The following is an 18154-nucleotide window of genomic DNA, read 5'->3' as shown; positions in this document are numbered from 1 at the left end:
TAGTATAAAATACCAACAACTTGAAAAAGTCTAAAAATCCCTATCTTGGAACATGTAGGAGAGCTGCTAGGAATGACAATTGAAACAAGGAGAGCAGCAAACAACTCTCTTCTCAGTGGTCTCCAGCTCTCCAGATCAGGAGGCAGAGGCTGAAAGAGATCTGAGGGTTAAAGCTCAAGATAAGTCAGAAGGGAGATACGGCAGTCCAAAAAGCTAATGTGATTTGGGGCTGCGTTAAGAAAAGCACTGCTTCCAGAATTATGACGGCCCTTCATCAGACCTCCTCTGGTGTATTGTGCTCAGCGCTGGGCCCTGTGGCTTAAAGAAGGCATTGACAAGCTAGAGCGTTGTAGGAGCAATTTAGATTTGAAGATCTTTCCCACCTGTTGTTAGGCCGTGTGACCTGCTCATGTCACAGGAAGCCTGAGTTACGTGTGGCGGGAGGAGCTTCCTGACAGGAAAAGGAAGTTGTGTCACAGGAAATGGGGAGAGAGACAGCGTGAGAGCGTGAGCGCGAGCAGTTATGGCTGCTGATGGCCCTCCTCGTGATTGTTAGAACTGAACAGGCCGTCTTAGCTGTATTGTGAGTTTGTTTTTGGGGAGACCCCAGCAGGGGTCGGAGAGGTTTTGGGATGGCGAGGCTCCATGGGGTGCTATTGTGTGTGGCATGTTTTACTGCTCTGCTAGATTGGATAAATGGCTCGTGGGATCTGGCTCTCTGCTGTCTGAATAAATGGTTTACTTCTTCTACCTTCTCTGTGGAGAGTCTCAGGTACTTTGCGGTACGGAACCACACAGGCATTTTGACAATCATCATCTACAGTGTTATTATCGCCTTACTGATATGAGTGTCCAGAGGAGGGAAACCAGCATGGGGAAGGAAATTAAGACTGTATCATCTGGGGATCAGTTGAAGGAACTGGAAATATTAAGTTTGAAGAAGAAAAGGCTTGGAGGGATCACAATAGCCATGCTTGAAGGGCTAGCATGTGGAAGCCTTGTTCTGTGTGGCACCAGAGCGCAGAACCAGGAGCAGGGGTTTGGAGATGCCAAGAGGCAAATTAAGATCCGACGTTAGGGAAAACTTACTAACAATTAGAGTGGTCTGAAAGTGGAACGAGTGGTGGGTTCCCCCACCTACGGGGCCTTCAAGCAGAGGCCGGATGATCCCTTGTCAGGTATGTTTTTTGGGGGAAGGTGGGGAGTATGTATAAGTCAAACCAGGTTTTGACTGAAGTCCCTTTCAACTCTAAATCCTGTGATTCTTCCCAGCCCCCCATAATCATTTTTAAAGCTCTTAGAACTCACAGAGATGAATTGGCTCTTCTGGGAATCCTTGAGGTCTGGGGCAAGGAAGTTTGGAAATAGAGAAAATTCTAGAGCCCCAAAGGGCAGCTAGGTGGTGCACTAGATAGAGTGTTGGGCCTGGAGTCAAGAAGAGTCATCTTCCTGAGTTCAGATCCAGCCTCAGACACTTACTAACTATGTGACCCTGGCTACGTCACTTAACCTGGCTTGTTTGCCTCAGTTTCCTCATCTGTAAAATGAGCTAGAGAAGGAAACGGTGAACCATTCTTTGCCAAGAAAACCTCATGGCCAGTGTAGTCCAAAAGACCATGAAGAGTTAGCCACGACTGAACAACAAATTGCTCACACAGTGAACCCTACACCATTTTGGTGATGGAGAGGGAATGCAGATTGTGAACATTTCTCAGCATACTAAGGCTCACAGAGGGGATAGCAGCAGTCTCGGAAATCTTCTAAATCCATAGGTGGGCAGTAAGAAAGTACATTTCTATAGTACTTCAGGGTTTACAAAGCTCTTCTCTCCATGATAGCCCTGTGATATAAGCAGTGCCAGCTCATTTTGCTGAAGAGGAAAAGGAAGCCCGGCGGGTCAAGTGCCTCACCCAAAATGCAAGAACCCAAAATGAGATCCGAGTCTCCTGACTCCAAGTCCTACGTTCTTTCCCCACATTGTCTTCTTGTTTCATTCTTATAGCTCTAAACACATCTGCCCTCATCTCAATCTTCTTTGTATACCATATGCCAGTTTCTTGCCTTGTACCCTGCATTTCAGGACCTTTTATGTTCATGTAAAAGAAATTTGGGCATTGGATAAAGTATCAAGCTTGGAGTCAGGAAGACCTGAGTTCAAATCTGGCCTCAGACACTTACTAGCTGTGTGACCCCAGGCAAGTCACTTAACTCTATTTGCCTCGGTTTTCTCATCTGTAAAATGAACTGGAGAAGGAAATGTGAAATTACTCCAGTATTTTTGCCAAGAAAAACCCACATGGGGTCACAAAGAGTTGGACATAACTAAAGCAACTGAACAATACATAGATGAATATAAAAACAATATTAAGGACAGGAGTCATCATTCATTCATTTATTCCCTCAACTTGAATTTATTAAATGCCTCTTATGTGTCAAGCACTGTGCAAAGAATTTTTTCTAATACAAAGAATAAATAAAACAGTTCCTGACATAAAAAACTCTTTCTAAAGATTCAAGGTATTTTAAAACAAAATTCATCAATCTCCATAATTTTGGGGATTGAGGAAAGGAGATTTTTAGTAGACCAGTTCTGCAGGTAGAAAAATTGGGGCACAGGAAAGGCCTTGTTCATGGGACTCAGTAACAGAAGCAGGAATTGAATTGAATTCTGCCTCACTATTCTGGATGTGAAATCCAGAGATTTCTATATCCAAGAGAACATAAGCAAGGAAACTTTTTATCCATCTCTTTCCTGCCCCAGGATAAGTGGACTAAGAACCTAATGTGGCACCATCTGGACCTAGGGTTAATACACTTGACATTCCAAGTCTACATAATAGGTATTTCATTTCAGACAAGTCTCATTTAGTGCAATATGTCTTTAAATGGGGCCTTTCTGAAATGGGCCACTGCTGCCCTCATTCTATGGCGTGAGTCCTAGATGTTTTGTCTAAATTTTCCTCTAGCCTGCTGCTGCCCCAGATTCTGTGGCTCTGATAGATAAGGCTATCTCTCCTCCTGCTAAGATGTCTGTATCATCCATATCTGTCTGTCAGAATACTGTTAATAATACGGTTGTCCAGGGTCACATAGCTAGTAAGTGTGTAAGGGCAGATTTAAACTGAGGTCTTCCTGACTCCATGCCCAGAACCCTACCCACTAGCTGCTGCTGTTTCAGAACTCAGCATGGGGAACATTATCTACTTAATGGATGGTACCACCCAAAGCCAGTCCTTAACCAAGAAACAAATGAGACTGAGTAAGGAGTTATCATTATTCAGGGGCAAGGGCTGAGCCTCGTGGGGGTTGGCCAAAACAGACAGTCTCTTTTGCCTAGAGAGAGAGTGGGAAGAAGATCCAGAAGAGAAAGGAGAGAAACCAGTAAGTAGAATCTGATGCCCCCCACCCACGACTTGGAAGGCCTGGTCTCAGGGACACCACTTGCATGATTCTTCCCACCTGTGCTGTTCCTCCACCGAACAGCTTATGTAAATTCCTGGAAATTTGGCAGTTTCTAGGGTGGTTAGCTATAGATTTTGTAGCAGTCTCAAAGAGAAATAGTACAGGTTACTCCATAGGCAAATGCCTGGTTGCTCCCTGAACTGTATCCTGGAAGGGGAAGTCAGAAGTACCCTTGGAAGTCAGTTGGAACCAATCTTCTTTTCAGTGCAAGAATTTATCCTGTGATACCCAATATTGATTATCATCCAGCTCAAATGCCATCTTTTCCATGTGTCTTTCTCAGATGTGCATAGTTGGAGGTAATTCCTCCCTCATCTGAACTACCACAGCCTTTTGTGTCTCTCAATGCACATTCTACCTTGTACTGTAATTATTTTAGTGTATATATTTTGTTTTCCCTCTTGGGTCAAATAGGCACCATGATGGGTCTTTCCCTTCCCCTTTCCCTCCCTCCCTCCCTTCCTTCCTTTTTTACCCTATACTGCCTTGAGTATTGGTCAGTCAATAAAAATTTGCTGAATGGATGATTTTGCTTCTACTTCAATACCATCAGTGATCTCACTACCTATCAAACCAGCCCACTCCATTGTTACATGGTTCTAGTTGCAAGAAAGTAGTCTAAATCTGGTTGTTCTCTATCTCCCTGCCAGACCTCACCACCCCACCCCACCCCCCATCTCCTGGGTAGTTAATACAAATAAGAGTGCTGTGTCTTTAACGTACTTTGCTAAGGAGGTGCTAAAAGACATTTTGATCATAGTCCTCTCATCTGGCTACTCCTCTCTAACCTGGGTTACTGCCCACTTGGGACTCTTCTTAGTGCTAAAAACCATCCAAGAAAATATCTGAGCTTTGCTTCAAAGGCCTTCACGGATTGAGAGGCCTAAGAGAGAGAGGGGGATTTTGTACAACTACAGAAACCACCTACCTCTCTCTGCTCTCTCTGAAGACACAATTCTTCAGTTTCTTCCATCAATTTGTCTGCCAAAGAAAGCACACATGCATATGATAAAAATATACATACTCCTAAACAAAGGTGAGATATTAATGGTGAGAGGGATTGGCCCCAGAGGCAAACACAGGATTACAGGAACTAGAGGGGAAGGGGGCCTTAGAGATCTTTTTGTCTTCCTCAACCCCACAGAGAAGACTTCTGTGAATCTTAGGGCTCATTCTAGCCAGAGAGCTAACCAACTCCCTTGAATAGCCCACCAGACCTGAGCATTAAGCATGTTCTCTTTCCTTATTTTCTCTGTTTTGATCTAGGGAAAGCAGGCAGAGAATGGATCTAGCCACTATCCTTTGAGATTAACAATGGGGTATGAACCATTGAGAAGAACCAACAACCTGTCTTACTTTCCTTTTCTCTGTATATATAATAACAATAGCTAGCATTCATATAGTGCTTTAAGGTTTGAAAAGTGCCCAGGGTCATATAGCTGGTAAGTATGCAAGCTCGGACTTAAGCTGAGCTCTTCCTGACTCCATGCAGAGAACTTTATCCACTAGCTGCTTCTGTTTCAGAACTCGGCATCGGAAACATTATCTACTTAATAAGTGGTACCACCCAAAGCCAGACCTTAACCAACATAACAACCATATGAGGAAGGTGCTATTACGATCCTTATTTTACAGATGAGGAAACTGAGGCACAGTGACTTGCCCAGGGTCATAGAGATAAAGATAGCTTGTTGTTGGAGGCCTTGACATGAGGATCTAAAACCATGTGACTAAATCCTAAAATGGGCCTTAATTTGAAACTGTGGACCAAAATATGCCCAGGCAAGGGGGGATAGGGTAGCTCTCCCTATTTGTGTTTTGAGAACAAGGGGAAATCATCTTTTTGTTGCAAGTTAAAAGTGGTATCTCAGTGTACTTCAAAGTGCTCCAAGTTAAAGACTGTTCCTTGGGTTTTCTCTGCCCATATAACCCAGATTGTCACTATAGACTGCCATTACTGCTACACCAAATACACACGCCAAATACATACCCACTGTGATCACAACTTGCTGCAGTTATACGAAACAGTCTAGCCCCAAAGCATCACCATAAATCAAAGCATCACCTAAATACTCTTGCTTCTCCTTGGCCAACTGCAGACCTTGGGTCTCTAGACTCTTGATCATGGCTTCTCCCAACTGGGCATTCTTCCAAGTCCTGGGGAAGGAGAGCAGATGGGAAGACACAGAAGAATGAGAAACAAGTACAAGACCATTAAAAAAAGGCATGCTTTGCATATGTCCTTATTTCTTTCAGAATGCCATCTTGCCAATGCCAAGAACCAGTGTCTTCTACATATTTCACCTAGCACCTAGGAATTGAGATATGGGTTCATCAGGGTAACTGATGGTAAACACTCAGAGAAAGAACCATGGAGTCTGAATGCAGATTGAAGCATAATATTTTCACTTTTTTTTTCTTTCTCATGGTTTTCCCTTTGTGTTCTGATTCTTCTTTCACAACATGAGTAGTGTGGAAATATGTTTAATATGATTGTACACGTATAGCCTATATCAGATTGCTTGATGTCTTGGGGAGGGAGGAGGGGAAGAAAGAGGGAGAAAAAAAATTTGGTGCCCAAAATCTTACAAAAGTGAATGTTGAAAACTAACTAACTAAATAAATTTATAGTAACTGTTGCTAAATCTGTGGCATTGTGTTCCCAGTGTAAGCCCGTAGCAAATTGTAAGACTTTAAGACATTGTGGTTAAGAAATTCTTTCTCAGGCGTACCTCAGCCTGAGGGGTGAGGAATTAGGACAGGGAGATTTGAATGAAGACAGACTTGGAAGCTTGCAAGTTCTTCTGAATCTAAGCATGTCAGAGAAGAGAGGACTGTCTTGGGACCGGGGTATTCCATGGCCTGGAACATTTGATTCAGAAAGCATCAACTCTAGCTCTCCCTAGGGTTCAATCTCGAAGCCAAACTAAGGTTGAGTAACTGGGGCTTTGCCTTAAGGTAAAAATAAGGCTTAGCATCTAGTTAGCAAAAATAATTAGTCTCCTACGCTGCCAAATGGTAGTGAGCAAATTGCCTCTCACTAAGCCCCCTCAACCATGCTCCATGCTTGAATCCCATGATTTCTGCCTCTTCCAATGCCCCTCCAAATAGCACCCTCCCAGCAGTGACCTTGAATTGGTATATCAGGATCTCTCTTTTCCCCACCTCCCTCAAATGGACCCCCCCTTTTATGCCATTTGTCCCAAGAATCAAAAATTAAAAAAAAAAGGTCTTAATTAGGGCTCTGTTCATCCAAGGGGCCACAAGGCAGCTGTGTCAGGTCAGAGGGGTTGAACACTGTGTTTGCATAAAACTTCTCTCAGCTCTGGCATCTAGAGTCTTTGAAGACCTGTGGCTTCTGAAAGTTCTCTGAATAGGAAGAGAGGACAATCCTCTGCCAAGTCTTCCTGTTTCCTCTCCTCCGTGAGAAGCTTCTTTATCTTTCCCTTACTGCCTCTATCTTCACCTACTACACCCAACCTCTCCAGCTCCCTGTGGCACCCAGGATCACTTGTGGAGTGATGAGTGGCAGAGAGGCTGGGTTGAGCAGAATCAGTCCACAGCTGGTAGATCCCTACTCCTCCTTCCCTCCCCCAAAGCAACCACCTCCCTCCTACCCTCTCTGGACACCATCTTCCTCTACCATCCCGGACACTTACACTTTGCCAGATTCTCGCAACATCTCCAGCCACTGGATCTGTTCAAACTCTGATTCTGCAGCCAGCACAATGTTGCCCTGAGGGAACAACAAAGCAAGGGCAGAGGGAGACACTGGGTTTGGCACATGTGAATCAGTGTCCATCAGGAAGGCTCAGCATGACTGTCTCCTTTCTCCTAGCTCTCCTCTCTTCCGTACTGGTGTGGGCAGGTAAGGTCCTTGAATTCAACAAGGACAGTAGCCAAATACTTAGAGTAAGTACTCTCTTGACAGAAGGGTCTGTTCCTGCTTGTGGTCCTCCTCAAGTCCATGTAAACACCCCCCTCCAAAACTTAAAAATATTCCACTATCCACACGCTGCTAAGTCTCACCAGGGCGCACATGGGCAAAGAACACTTGACCTTTCAACTGTCTCTCGTCCTGTCAGAGGCACATGTGCGATAAACACCCTCTGGCCCTCACCCACACTCCTCCAAAACACAGGAAAACACAGCTTCCAAAACAGAGGAAATTTTGGTAATGTTGTCTATTCTTCAGATGGGTCAGTGACAATGCTGGGAATGTTTGGCATCCCAAGAAAGAAAGAGGGTGAGAGGGTCATAGCCCTTCATTAATCCAATAGTCCTTCACTAATTATCTCAGTAGAGAGTGATCAAGATGTGACACAAACCGTTTGGGCATTTTTTTGAGTAGATAGAAGCCAATGGCATTGCCTGAGTTGTTCCTGATCTATGGATCTGGAAGATGTTACAGGGGGAGTTAGTGTACTAGCCTGGGAAGCCAGGGAAGAGGAAGTTTTACTCACATGGAAGTCTTGGTGAGAGATCTTCATCGCATAGGGCATGTTGGGTTCTTCTTTGGCTTCCACTAGACAGCCCCCCAGAGGTATGACACCCTGATTGGATGACCAGAATATATCACCCACCTTAGCCTAGAAGTCAGACTGACTGGGGTATTCTATTGAAACACATTATTCTGAGAACCCCAGACTGGAAACCAGATAGAGGGGCCCTTAAGCAGAGGATTGGAGTTATTAATGGTGAAGGGAGGGGGTACCTGAAGAAGAAGACTAATATACTCTCTTTGCAGCCCCCTGGGCAACTTTCCTATCTTAGGAGGATTTAGATGACCCAGTTATTTCTCAGCAGACAGGTTCCTAGTTCCTAGGCAGTTCCCAGAGATTCCATGATGCCCCAATCTCAAACTCCTTCAAGTATGAGGTCCTACCTAGACCCAAGTCCACTTTACCCATGGTGACGTTTTTTATTATCCTACCCAAATACAAAACCAGGACACATAGTCTGGCAAAAGCTACTAGTTTTGCAAAGCCTCATTAAAACTATTTTCCTTATTTTGAAATCAGTACTATTGTGAAAACCCAGGACATAGGATCTTCACTGCCCCTGTAGTGCCCTCTCCTCACTTTAACACCCCCCTTCCCACCCACCCACCCCAAACTGCTCCCCCCTTCTCCTACCCCCAGGCCCCCATCCTCAGCTCCTAGCATGAAATGCTGATGGTCTCACCTTAGGATGGATGTTGAAATATTTATTGCTTTCGAAGCTTTTTTTTTCACTTTCAGAGTAGTAAAGCAGAAAGCTTTCTTTGATGATGAAAAACCTGAAGTGGAGACCAGGGGGAAGAGAACAAGGAGAAGGAAAGAGAGTCAAGAAAGTACCTTGGGTAGAAGAGAATGTATAGGGTTGATGCTATAGTGAATGGTAAAGATCTTCCACTGGCACCATATACCTCCCTAGCTCCCAATAGTAGTCACTACAAATTTTGGAATGACATGGCCCCCAAGGCATTCCTGTGTTGTTGTATCAATAGGTTACTAACATTTCTACTTCTTCCTCTAAGAGATAGCCCAGAACCTCTGGGGGCATGTTCAACCATGGTTGAAGAAGGACAATGATAAGCTGGAAAGTATCCAGCAACCAAGATGGCGAAAAAACCTTCAGTCCATGTCATATGAGAACCAGCTGAAAGAACAAGAAATGTTTAGTTAGCCTGGAGAAAAAATTTATTAGGGGATATGATAGCTATCTTCAAATAGTTGAAGTTATCACGTGGAGAAGGGTTTCACTTTGTTCTGCTTGGCCCCAGAGGGTAGAAACATGGAGCAACAGGCAGAAATTGAAAAGAAGCAGATATTTTTATTATGGATGTGGTAGTCTGTTGGAAAGTATACCCTATGTGTACATGTGGGATCATTCTATGTAATTTTATTTAACTGTTTGATTAAATTTTTTGTTTGTTTTGGATATATGTGTTCTCTGAATTGCTAGTAAAAGTAAACACACTTTCTTTCACAACATGACTAATATAGAAATATATTTTACATAACTGCACATACGTAACCTTTATCAAATTCTTGCCCTCTCTGTGATGAAAGAGGGGAGGGAGGTTGGGAGAGAATTTGGAACTCAAAATTGTAAAACATGAAGGTTAAAAATTGTTTTTACATGTAAAAAATAAAATATTAAATTTTTTTAAAAAGTTGAGTAATTTTAAAAAAAAAAGGAGAATTGTACATGAAACCAGGAATCTATTTACATTACATACCCATGTTTTTGCTGACATCTCACTGTCCTAGTTTTTTACTTTTGATAACCCAATTTCCCGCTTGGCTTCAATTTCTGGGATGAATGCCATTATATTTGAGATCCCCTAATTTCAATTCAGTTAAACAAGGATTTATTAATTACCTATTATGTAGAAGATACTGAGCTAAGTGCTGGCAATATTGACAACAAGAAACTATACACATTGATACACATACTCCATCGCTCATTAGTATCTTTGCACTGACTGTCCTGTTCCATTCCCCACCCCCTCTTCCAGACCTGGAATGTACTCCTTCACCCCCACTGGCTTCCCTGGCTTCTTTCAAGACTCAGCTAAATTCCTACCTTCTACAAGAAACTTTTCCTGGTTCTCCCCTAGTCCTCCACCTCTCCCTATGCAGCCCCCCTCCCCTTTTGGTGCCTTTCCTCTGAGATTACCATAATTCCTTTGTTTATATTTTATATGCACATAATTGTTTGCATGTTGTCCTCCAGTATCAGAATATGAACTCCCTGAAGGCAGGGACTGTGTTGGGTTTTTTGGGGTTTTTTTGTATCCTCAGAGCTTAGCTGGAATATAGTAAGCAATTAATCAATGCTTGTTGACTGACTGGATTGTTTCAGAGGGCTAAAGCACCCAGATGGACACAGCTTTTCTGTTCCTCTATGGGGTTGAGACTCACAGTGTAAAAATTGCTGAAGGGAGCAGGAGTGGAAAAAGTGGCCTAGGGAATAAGGGTAACAGAATAGGGAATTAGAGTGAACATACCTTTGAGATAACATATGTAAAGTACATTGCAAACCTTAGCGATATAAATACTAGCTATTATTATTATTGCTATGTAGAAAAGAAGAGGGATGAACCAGTATAGTATCAAGAACCAACAATAAGAAACATTTGCTAAGGGCCTACTATGTGCCAGGCACTGTGCTGAGTGCTGGGGAAACATAGAAAGGCAAAACACATGCTCCCAAGAAACTCATACTCTAGTGGGGGAGAGAATCTGCAAACGATTATGTACAAACAAGGTATATACAGGCTAATACACAGAAGAAAAGCACTAGAATTAAGGGGGATCAGAAAAAGCTTCCTATAGAAGGCAGGATTTTAGCTGGGACTTGAACTAAACCAGGAGGTGGAGATGAGGCAGGAGAGAACGCCAGACATGGAGGACACCCAGTAAAAATGCCCAGATTTGGGAGATGGACTGTCTTGTTTGAAGAATAGCAAGGAGGCCCTGATCAAAGACCACGCAGTGGGGCATAAGCAGAAAGAAAACTGGAAAAGTAGGAGGTAGGGGTAGTTTATGAAGGGCTTTGGATGTCAGGTAGAGGATTTTATATTTGATCACAGAAGTAATAGGGAGCCACTTGAGTTAACATAGTCAGACCTGCACTTTAGGAAGATCAGTTTGTCCACTTAGGTGATGATGCCATGATAGTGATGTCAAAGGAAAAGTGTCAAAGGAAAGAAGTCATATACGGGAGATGTTACAAAATTGACAGGCCTCATTGAATATCCTTTCTATGTTACGAGTAAGTAAACATCCATCAATTTGCCAATTAGATGATCCATATATGTCTCATTTCATTTCATTGCAAACCAGCACAGATCCTGGTATACCAAGAATGTTTTACACAGAAGTATACTGGTAAATGATTTAACACCCGGCTCTCTGAAACAAAAAAATGTATGCAGGACATACTTTCAGGTTTATTCTGCATTATTAATATTAATATTTTCTCCATCATATTAATTCTAGACAACCAACAAATCAAGCCCAAATTTGTATCATTCCATAGGTTAAAAACTCGCACTGAAAATTTAACAATTATCTGTCCTGAGCCAGTTTACAAAGCACCTGTTTCACAAGCCCACAAGGTCAGCAGTGCTAGTATTACCTTCTTTTGACAGATAAGGGAACTGAGGCTTAGAGAGGAGTTGCCCAAGGTCACATGGCTAGTTCAAATGCAGGTCTTTTAACTTCAAATCAGAAAGTAGTGACCTTTCTGCTACAGGGCTGCCTCCTATACACCATAGTTTCTTGTCTAATTCCACAAAGGCCTTTTTATATTTACTTTGAGTGATCTATGATTTCTTTCTTGTGGTTATTCCCTCCACACCTCTTAATTCTGGGCAGTTCTCATCTACGTTTTTTCATGAGACATATACATAGAAAGTCTAGTCAAACTACTTCCTCACTTCTATATATTTTGGGTTTATCAATAGATTGTCTTTCAAGGTTATTGACTTGAGAGGCAAACTAACAGAATTCGTTTGTTGCTGAGTTAATTTTTTAGTCGTATTCAACACTGTGACCCCATTTGGGATTTTCTTGGAAAGGATACTGGAGTGGTTTGCCATTTCCTTCTCCAGCTCATTTTTACAAGTGAGGAACAGAGGCAAACTGGGTTAAGTGACTTGCCCAGGGTCACATAGCTAGAAAGTATCTGAGGCTGGATTTGAGCACATGAAAAGGAGTCTTCCTGTCTCCATGTCCAGCACACTATCTACTACACCACCTAGGTGCCCATCTTAAAGCTTGCTTTCTCCACATAACATTTTCAGTTTTAAAAGTGGACCCTTGGATGGGAGGAGGGGCTACCCTTTCCCCCACTTTGGCCCCATGACAAATGCTCACAAAAAGGCATCTAGATAGAGCAGGTGTTTGGCTAGGGAAATTTAGACTGGGCCTGGGGCCCCTGGCTCCCTTTTCTACTTTGTGGGGGTTTTTTTCTCTCCAAAGTACAGGTGACCAGAGAGTGATGCTGAGATGTACACATGTAATCTTGAAGACTATTTTGTGAATTCAAGGTGTTGAAGATCCTGGGTCCCTTGCTCTGAACTAACTGGTAGCAGAAGGAGTTGTATTAGAAAGGGCACCACTGATGGGGGAAATAGAGCTCAGTTTCCTGGTCTGATTTGTCAGAAGACATGTACCTGCTTTGAATTGTTTGGACCACATGGAGCTAAGGTGCAATGCAAAAAAAAAAAAAAAAGCCTATTCAGCAGTTCTGTCAAAGGCTTTATGTTTTGATGGTTTGGGGGCCTTAACATCTTAGAAGAGTCTAAAAGTTGTTATAAATTACTGAATCCTGTTTTGTCTTTCTGTAAATGCATGCTTATAGATCTTACATATGTTGAGTATTACTAATGTATAGAAGAAATAAATAACTATCCCAAACCTGAAAAAAAAAGTGGACCCTTGAAACCCCTAAGGTCTTAACTCCAAATAGAGGGAATTTATAGGCACAGCAACAAGCCAGTGGGAGAAATATTTTTGGAGAGGGAGCAGCTTTTAGCAGGGCCTTTATCATGCCACACAGATAGTCAATGATACCTCTTATGTGTAAGCCCGGCCGGGAATTTAATTGTGTGAGAACTAGTCAGGCTAGGGGGTTTGGACAGTAACAGGAGAACTAAAGAATTCTGACCTACTCTTTTAGGGTTCCTGACTCCCCTGGGATTTACTTCTAAAGAGGTATTTGTTGTTTCCCTGCATTAGTTATCTTTGCTGAACTCTTTAGGGTAGCGTAGCAGATCCTTTTATTCTGGAGGGTTCCAAGGGATTACCAAACCACTGTTCAAAGGGCTTCACCTAGCAGTATCAACAGTGTGACCACTAAGTAACCAGAACATAATTCTCAAAGTGGAAGGTAGGGGAGGGAGGTATCACAGAGAGCGGGTAAAGACCATTTTCAATAAAGAAAGATGTCATATTACTGCTAATTTTTGTTGTTCAATTGTGTCTGACTCTTCATGACTCGTGAGATTTTCTTGGCAAAGATCTTGGAGTGGTTTGCCATTTCCTTCTCCAGTGGATTAAGGCAAACAGAAGTTCAGTGACTTGCCCAAGGTCACACAGCTAGTACGTGTCAAAGGATGAATTTGAATTCAGGACTTCCTGACTCCAGCGCTATATTCACTGGGCCATCTAGCTGTTTCCTATCACTATTATTAGAAGAAATTATTATTAGTATTGTTGGTGAGTCATTTTTCGGTCATGTCTGTGACTCCATTTGGGATTTTCTTGGCAAAGATGCTGGAGTGGTTTGCCATTACTTTCCTCCAGCTCATTTTACCGATGAGGAACTGAGGCAAACAGGGTTAAATTACTTGCCCAGGGTTACATTAGCTAGTAAGTGTCTGAGGCTGGATCTGAACTCATGAAGATGAACTTTCCTGATTCCAAGCCAGGTGCTCTATCCACTGCACCACCTAGCTGCCCATTATTAGTATCAGCCATCCATATTGGCATTGCTATGTTCACGAGCCACAACAAATTCCCAGCCAATGTTTGTTGGGGAAGGCCAAGTTAGAAGGTGAAAGAAAAAGCGAGACCCAATAGTTTTAGAATCATATTAGATTATATCCTATGGAGGGGCCAAGGACTTTAGAAGAAAACCTAGGTTCTTTTTACAGTCCTTTGAAGTTCAGCATCACAGCTTTGCAAGCAGACAGAGGTCAATTAAATCTCAGAGCTGGCATTAGAATTTCTGGGCCCAAAGCCTTTCCTTCCTACCTTCCTATTTCTCACTATAACACATTTCAACTCTGATCTTTCTCCACTAGTACTTTAGATTAATAAAGCTGATCCCACTTTGTGCATCCTCAGAGAGTCATCTCCGAGACTACAAGAGAAGGAAGGTGATACCGCTGCCTACCTCTGTGGAGGTTTTGGGAGGAGGGGAATGCAGAATCAGAGACCTCTGGAAACTGCTTACTCATGAAGGAACATGCTGCTTTGCATCTGGCCCAATGCCAGCCAGTCTGCTGACTCACTGATTTACACTGAGCCTGATCTACTACTCTTTGCCATGTCACTCCCGTTACTACCCCAATGGTACCCACCTCTCCTGCTGTTTACAATCCTTTAAGCTCCCGGGCTCCTAGATTTAGACCTGGAAGAGACCTTAGAGGTCATTGAGTCCAATCCTCTCATTTTATAAATGACGAAACTGAGGCCCAGAGAAATTAAGTCATACAGGTATCAAATAGCAAAGGAGGTGAAAAATGGGGATTTGAACTCAAGTCCTTTGACCCCCAAATCCAGCAGTAGTTTTTCCACTAAAATATGTTAACCTTTCACAAATGTCAAAGGGTTTTATAAATGATGCAAATATAAATTCATCGTATTTTCAATTCCCAGCATTTCCTCTAATCCTTCCATCATTTCAGAAATAGTCCCTTATCTTTCTAGAAATTGCAAAAGAAACTAATTTCCCAGCAGAAAATCTCCTTTGCCATCCTCTTCCAGTTCCCACAAATGTAGAACTACTTGGGCAGTGATGGGAGAATCTTTCTCTCTTTCTGTCTCTCTCTGTCTCTGTCTCTCTCTTTCAGTTTCTTTGTCTCTGTCTCTATTTACGTCTCTATGGCTTTTTTGCTGCTTTTAGGAGAAGGAATTTAACTTAATGAGCATCCAGCTGTTTTTGTCATGGCTGAGAGTCTTGGGAAAAGATGAAGAAGACATCCTTGAACCAAGGAAGAAGATGACCAGGCCAGAAACAATTTCAGAAAAGAGGATTGACTACAGCTGTGAAGAAAAGCTCAGCGCACCAGATTCATCCTCTCCTATTAGTTATTTATGCTTCCCCTGACATTCCAGAGCACTGAACCTTTTAAAGACAAGTGCGCTGTCAAGAGGGCATTGATGGTTCTAATGATATTGCTTATTGCAGTTGTGTGTGGCCCACCATGGGGAGAGAGGGAAGGGAGTAGAGCTGCTCCACTTTGCAAAGTGGGAGGCTGGGTCTCTTCTACAATCTGGCAATGCTGGGAAGATTTTTATTTCCTTTCCAAATCCCAGAGGATTAGAAACTTGCACTCTTCTCTACTCTCCAAAAACTTAGCTTGATGGGATGCTGGTATCTGTGGGGTGGGATGATTCCTTAGTAGGGTTCAAGTCCTGGGGCAAATCTGTGCTGGGGCCCCTCCTCCCCTGCCCAGCATAATGCTGGTGAAATCATGAAGCATCATGATGCAGTAGAAAGAACTTGCAATTTAGAGTTTGTGGGTTTGAATCCCAACTCTGTCACCTGTGTGGTCTTGGGCAAGTCACTTCTCCAGGCCTCAGTTTCCTCATCTGAAAGATGAAGGCGTTTCCATTTCTAACCCTCTGACTCTAAATTGGTGGATTTGATGTTATCAGAGGACAGCTGAGATCACTGGAACCTAGAGTGTAAGCATGACGAAGGGGCGTTGGTCAGAAGGAGGAGGTGTCACCAGGACTATAGGCAGCATGAAGGAATCATCTATGGAGGGGGAGCGGAGGGGATTCTTTCTCTTGTTAACTATGCCACATGTCCTGGGTTAATGCCCCCTTTTCGCCATATTCTAGGGATAGTTTTGCCTCTGAAGGTCAGAGGAAATCTCTAACCCCAGGGAGTACTACTGCTCAGGCAGCCCAATCTAATATGGTCACTTCATACCCCCAAAGCAGCTAGACGGTACGGTGGGTAATGCACAAAGCTGGGAGTCAGAAAGACCTGAGTTCAGACACTCACTAGCTGTGTGACCTTGGGCAAGTCACTTAACCCCAATTGCCCTGCCTTCCCCCCTCCAAAAAAAAAAAAAGAGTACACAGCTCTCTGACTGCCTCCAGGGATCAAAAGGGTCACTTAATCTTAGATTTCCACAGGACTTTTTCCAGGCCCTATGTCCAGCTTCCCAAAGGTTTCTTGTTAGACCTCCCCCAGGGTCGGGGGCAGGGGGAGGAGGGGGAACAGTCTAATCTTAGTTTTTATACACTACATATATATGCATATACACTACATTTTATATACAACATTCCATCCCAAGTCGTTTAAAAGCATTACTTTCACAAGCAGACCCTTCCAACTACTGTGGCTTGTTAATCTTTTGCCTAAGAGATTGAAGTAAGTACCTGATTTGGGGGCATATGGGAGAAGAGGAAAGATTAAACTATTCAGTTTAGAGCTGAAACTAGGATGGGGCAGCTTTGTTCCAGGCATCTAAACAGGGAGCACTTCTTCCTCATGCTGGTGTGGAGATAAACATCTTCTCCCTTTTCTCCCTGTTCAGAGTCCTCTGTGGGGTTTGGAGGGTGAAGTTAGGCCCCAGGAGAGGGCAAGGCATTGAGGTACTGGGCCAGTGGAGTTCAAAGGAAGGGCCAGGCTGCCATTTCTCCCGGAAGGACTGTATCTGGTTGACTCTCTCCTCTAAGGTCTGTCTGTACTACCCTTCCACTGATGGAATTTGCCCTGGATGCCAGAATTTCTAGTTATGCCTCTGGTCCAGTCTGTCCCCAACAAATATGGACTTAGCCTAGCATACTGGTACGTGGTGAGGCTTATGAAGTCAGTGAAATCCAAAAGTGGTTTTATAGTCAGGGTCTCTCTCCAAGAAAATTTCTTCTGGCTCTACATGGGGATGGTGAAGTCTCCTCCCATCTCTTCCAAGCAGAGGTGCTGTCAGCCCAACCCTTCTGTATGAGGTGACCCCAATTCACAGCTGAAAAAAATGTCTGCATTGGGACTGGTCCTTGATTCAAAGTACTAATTCCATTTATATCCCCTAAACAGAAGTCTAATATTCTCTTCATTCTACTATCTTAGAACACTTGGGGACAAAGATTGTCAAGTGATGAAACCAATTTCCAGAAGGGGCAAATGAGAAGTGGAAAAAGGTGATGTCAAGGTCATGTAACAAGACACAGGCAGAGCCAGTTTGAAATGTCAAGTGTCTTCACTCCCAGTTTATTGTCTGATCGAGAGAAGGTTTCCTCAAAACCAAGAGCCATTTTCCCCTTCCCTTCTCTCCCTCTCCCCCCACTCCTCCCCCATCCCTGGAGAAAACATGCTTTCTTTCCCCCTCCATCACTCTCATTCCAGCTGAAGCCCCAAGCATCCTCAGAACTCACCTTCTGGACCACTTGGCTGACTGCCTCCCAAAGGGTCTCTTCCAGAGCACGCCATACAGCTGCACTTTGGTGCTGATGTCCAGGGCATCGGCATCTGCCTGTTCCATGGAAGGGGAAGGAGAAACTGAATTGGATTTGGAAGCAAACATTTTTATCTCAGAGGAATTTCCCCCTCCCCTCCTCAAAACTTCCCTGAATTTAGTTGCTGCGGGGAGTCGACCGAAGGCAACAACCCAGAATAACAATGTCTAAGATGGCTGGGAGCCAGAGGCAAGTGAGGAGAGCCTACAGACTGGATCAATCCTTGGGCGGTTCAAGGCATAGTCGATACTTGTCTCCCGGGTGCAGAGATGAGCGAGGTTTCCTCTCAACGTCTGGTGCATTAAAACAAAAAGGTCGACAGCCGGCCACAGGGAGATCAGAGCTTTTCAAGGCACGGAGGAAGAAGCAGAGCAGTCGCCCTCCAGAAGAAATGGAGTAAGCCAGGTTCCTTAACCTGTTTATGGGGAAGGCAGAAGGGGAGGTGGAGGGAACGATCCCAGCTGGGAGCTCCCAGGCAGGAAGAGATGCTTGAGCTTTGCCAG

General features: G+C 43.5%; 1 protein-coding gene across 2 annotated transcripts in view; it reads right to left on the bottom strand.

The window, feature by feature from the left end:
• Positions 1-17936, bottom strand: part of PLEKHD1 (pleckstrin homology and coiled-coil domain containing D1) — a 41473-nt gene extending 23537 nt beyond the window's left edge. For both annotated transcript variants that reach the window (XM_036734663.1, XM_036734662.1), the window contains exons 1-6: positions 17571-17936; positions 8647-8740; positions 7926-8015; positions 7122-7198; positions 5528-5619; positions 4391-4443 (exon numbers count right to left, since the gene is read on the bottom strand). In XM_036734663.1, coding sequence (XP_036590558.1) covers positions 4391-4443; positions 5528-5619; positions 7122-7198; positions 7926-8015; positions 8647-8740; positions 17571-17719 — 555 coding nt within the window. In that variant the 5' untranslated portion in view covers positions 17720-17936. The remainder of the gene's footprint in view (positions 1-4390; positions 4444-5527; positions 5620-7121; positions 7199-7925; positions 8016-8646; positions 8741-17570) is intronic.
• Positions 17937-18154: the final 218 nt, after the last annotated feature.

The sequence above is a fragment of the Trichosurus vulpecula genome, chromosome 8, assembly GCF_011100635.1.
Source record: "Trichosurus vulpecula isolate mTriVul1 chromosome 8, mTriVul1.pri, whole genome shotgun sequence".
Taxonomy (NCBI): domain Eukaryota; kingdom Metazoa; phylum Chordata; class Mammalia; order Diprotodontia; family Phalangeridae; genus Trichosurus; species Trichosurus vulpecula.
The sequence above is the reverse complement of the archived record's forward strand: the minus strand, read 5'-3'. Positions and strand labels throughout refer to the sequence as shown.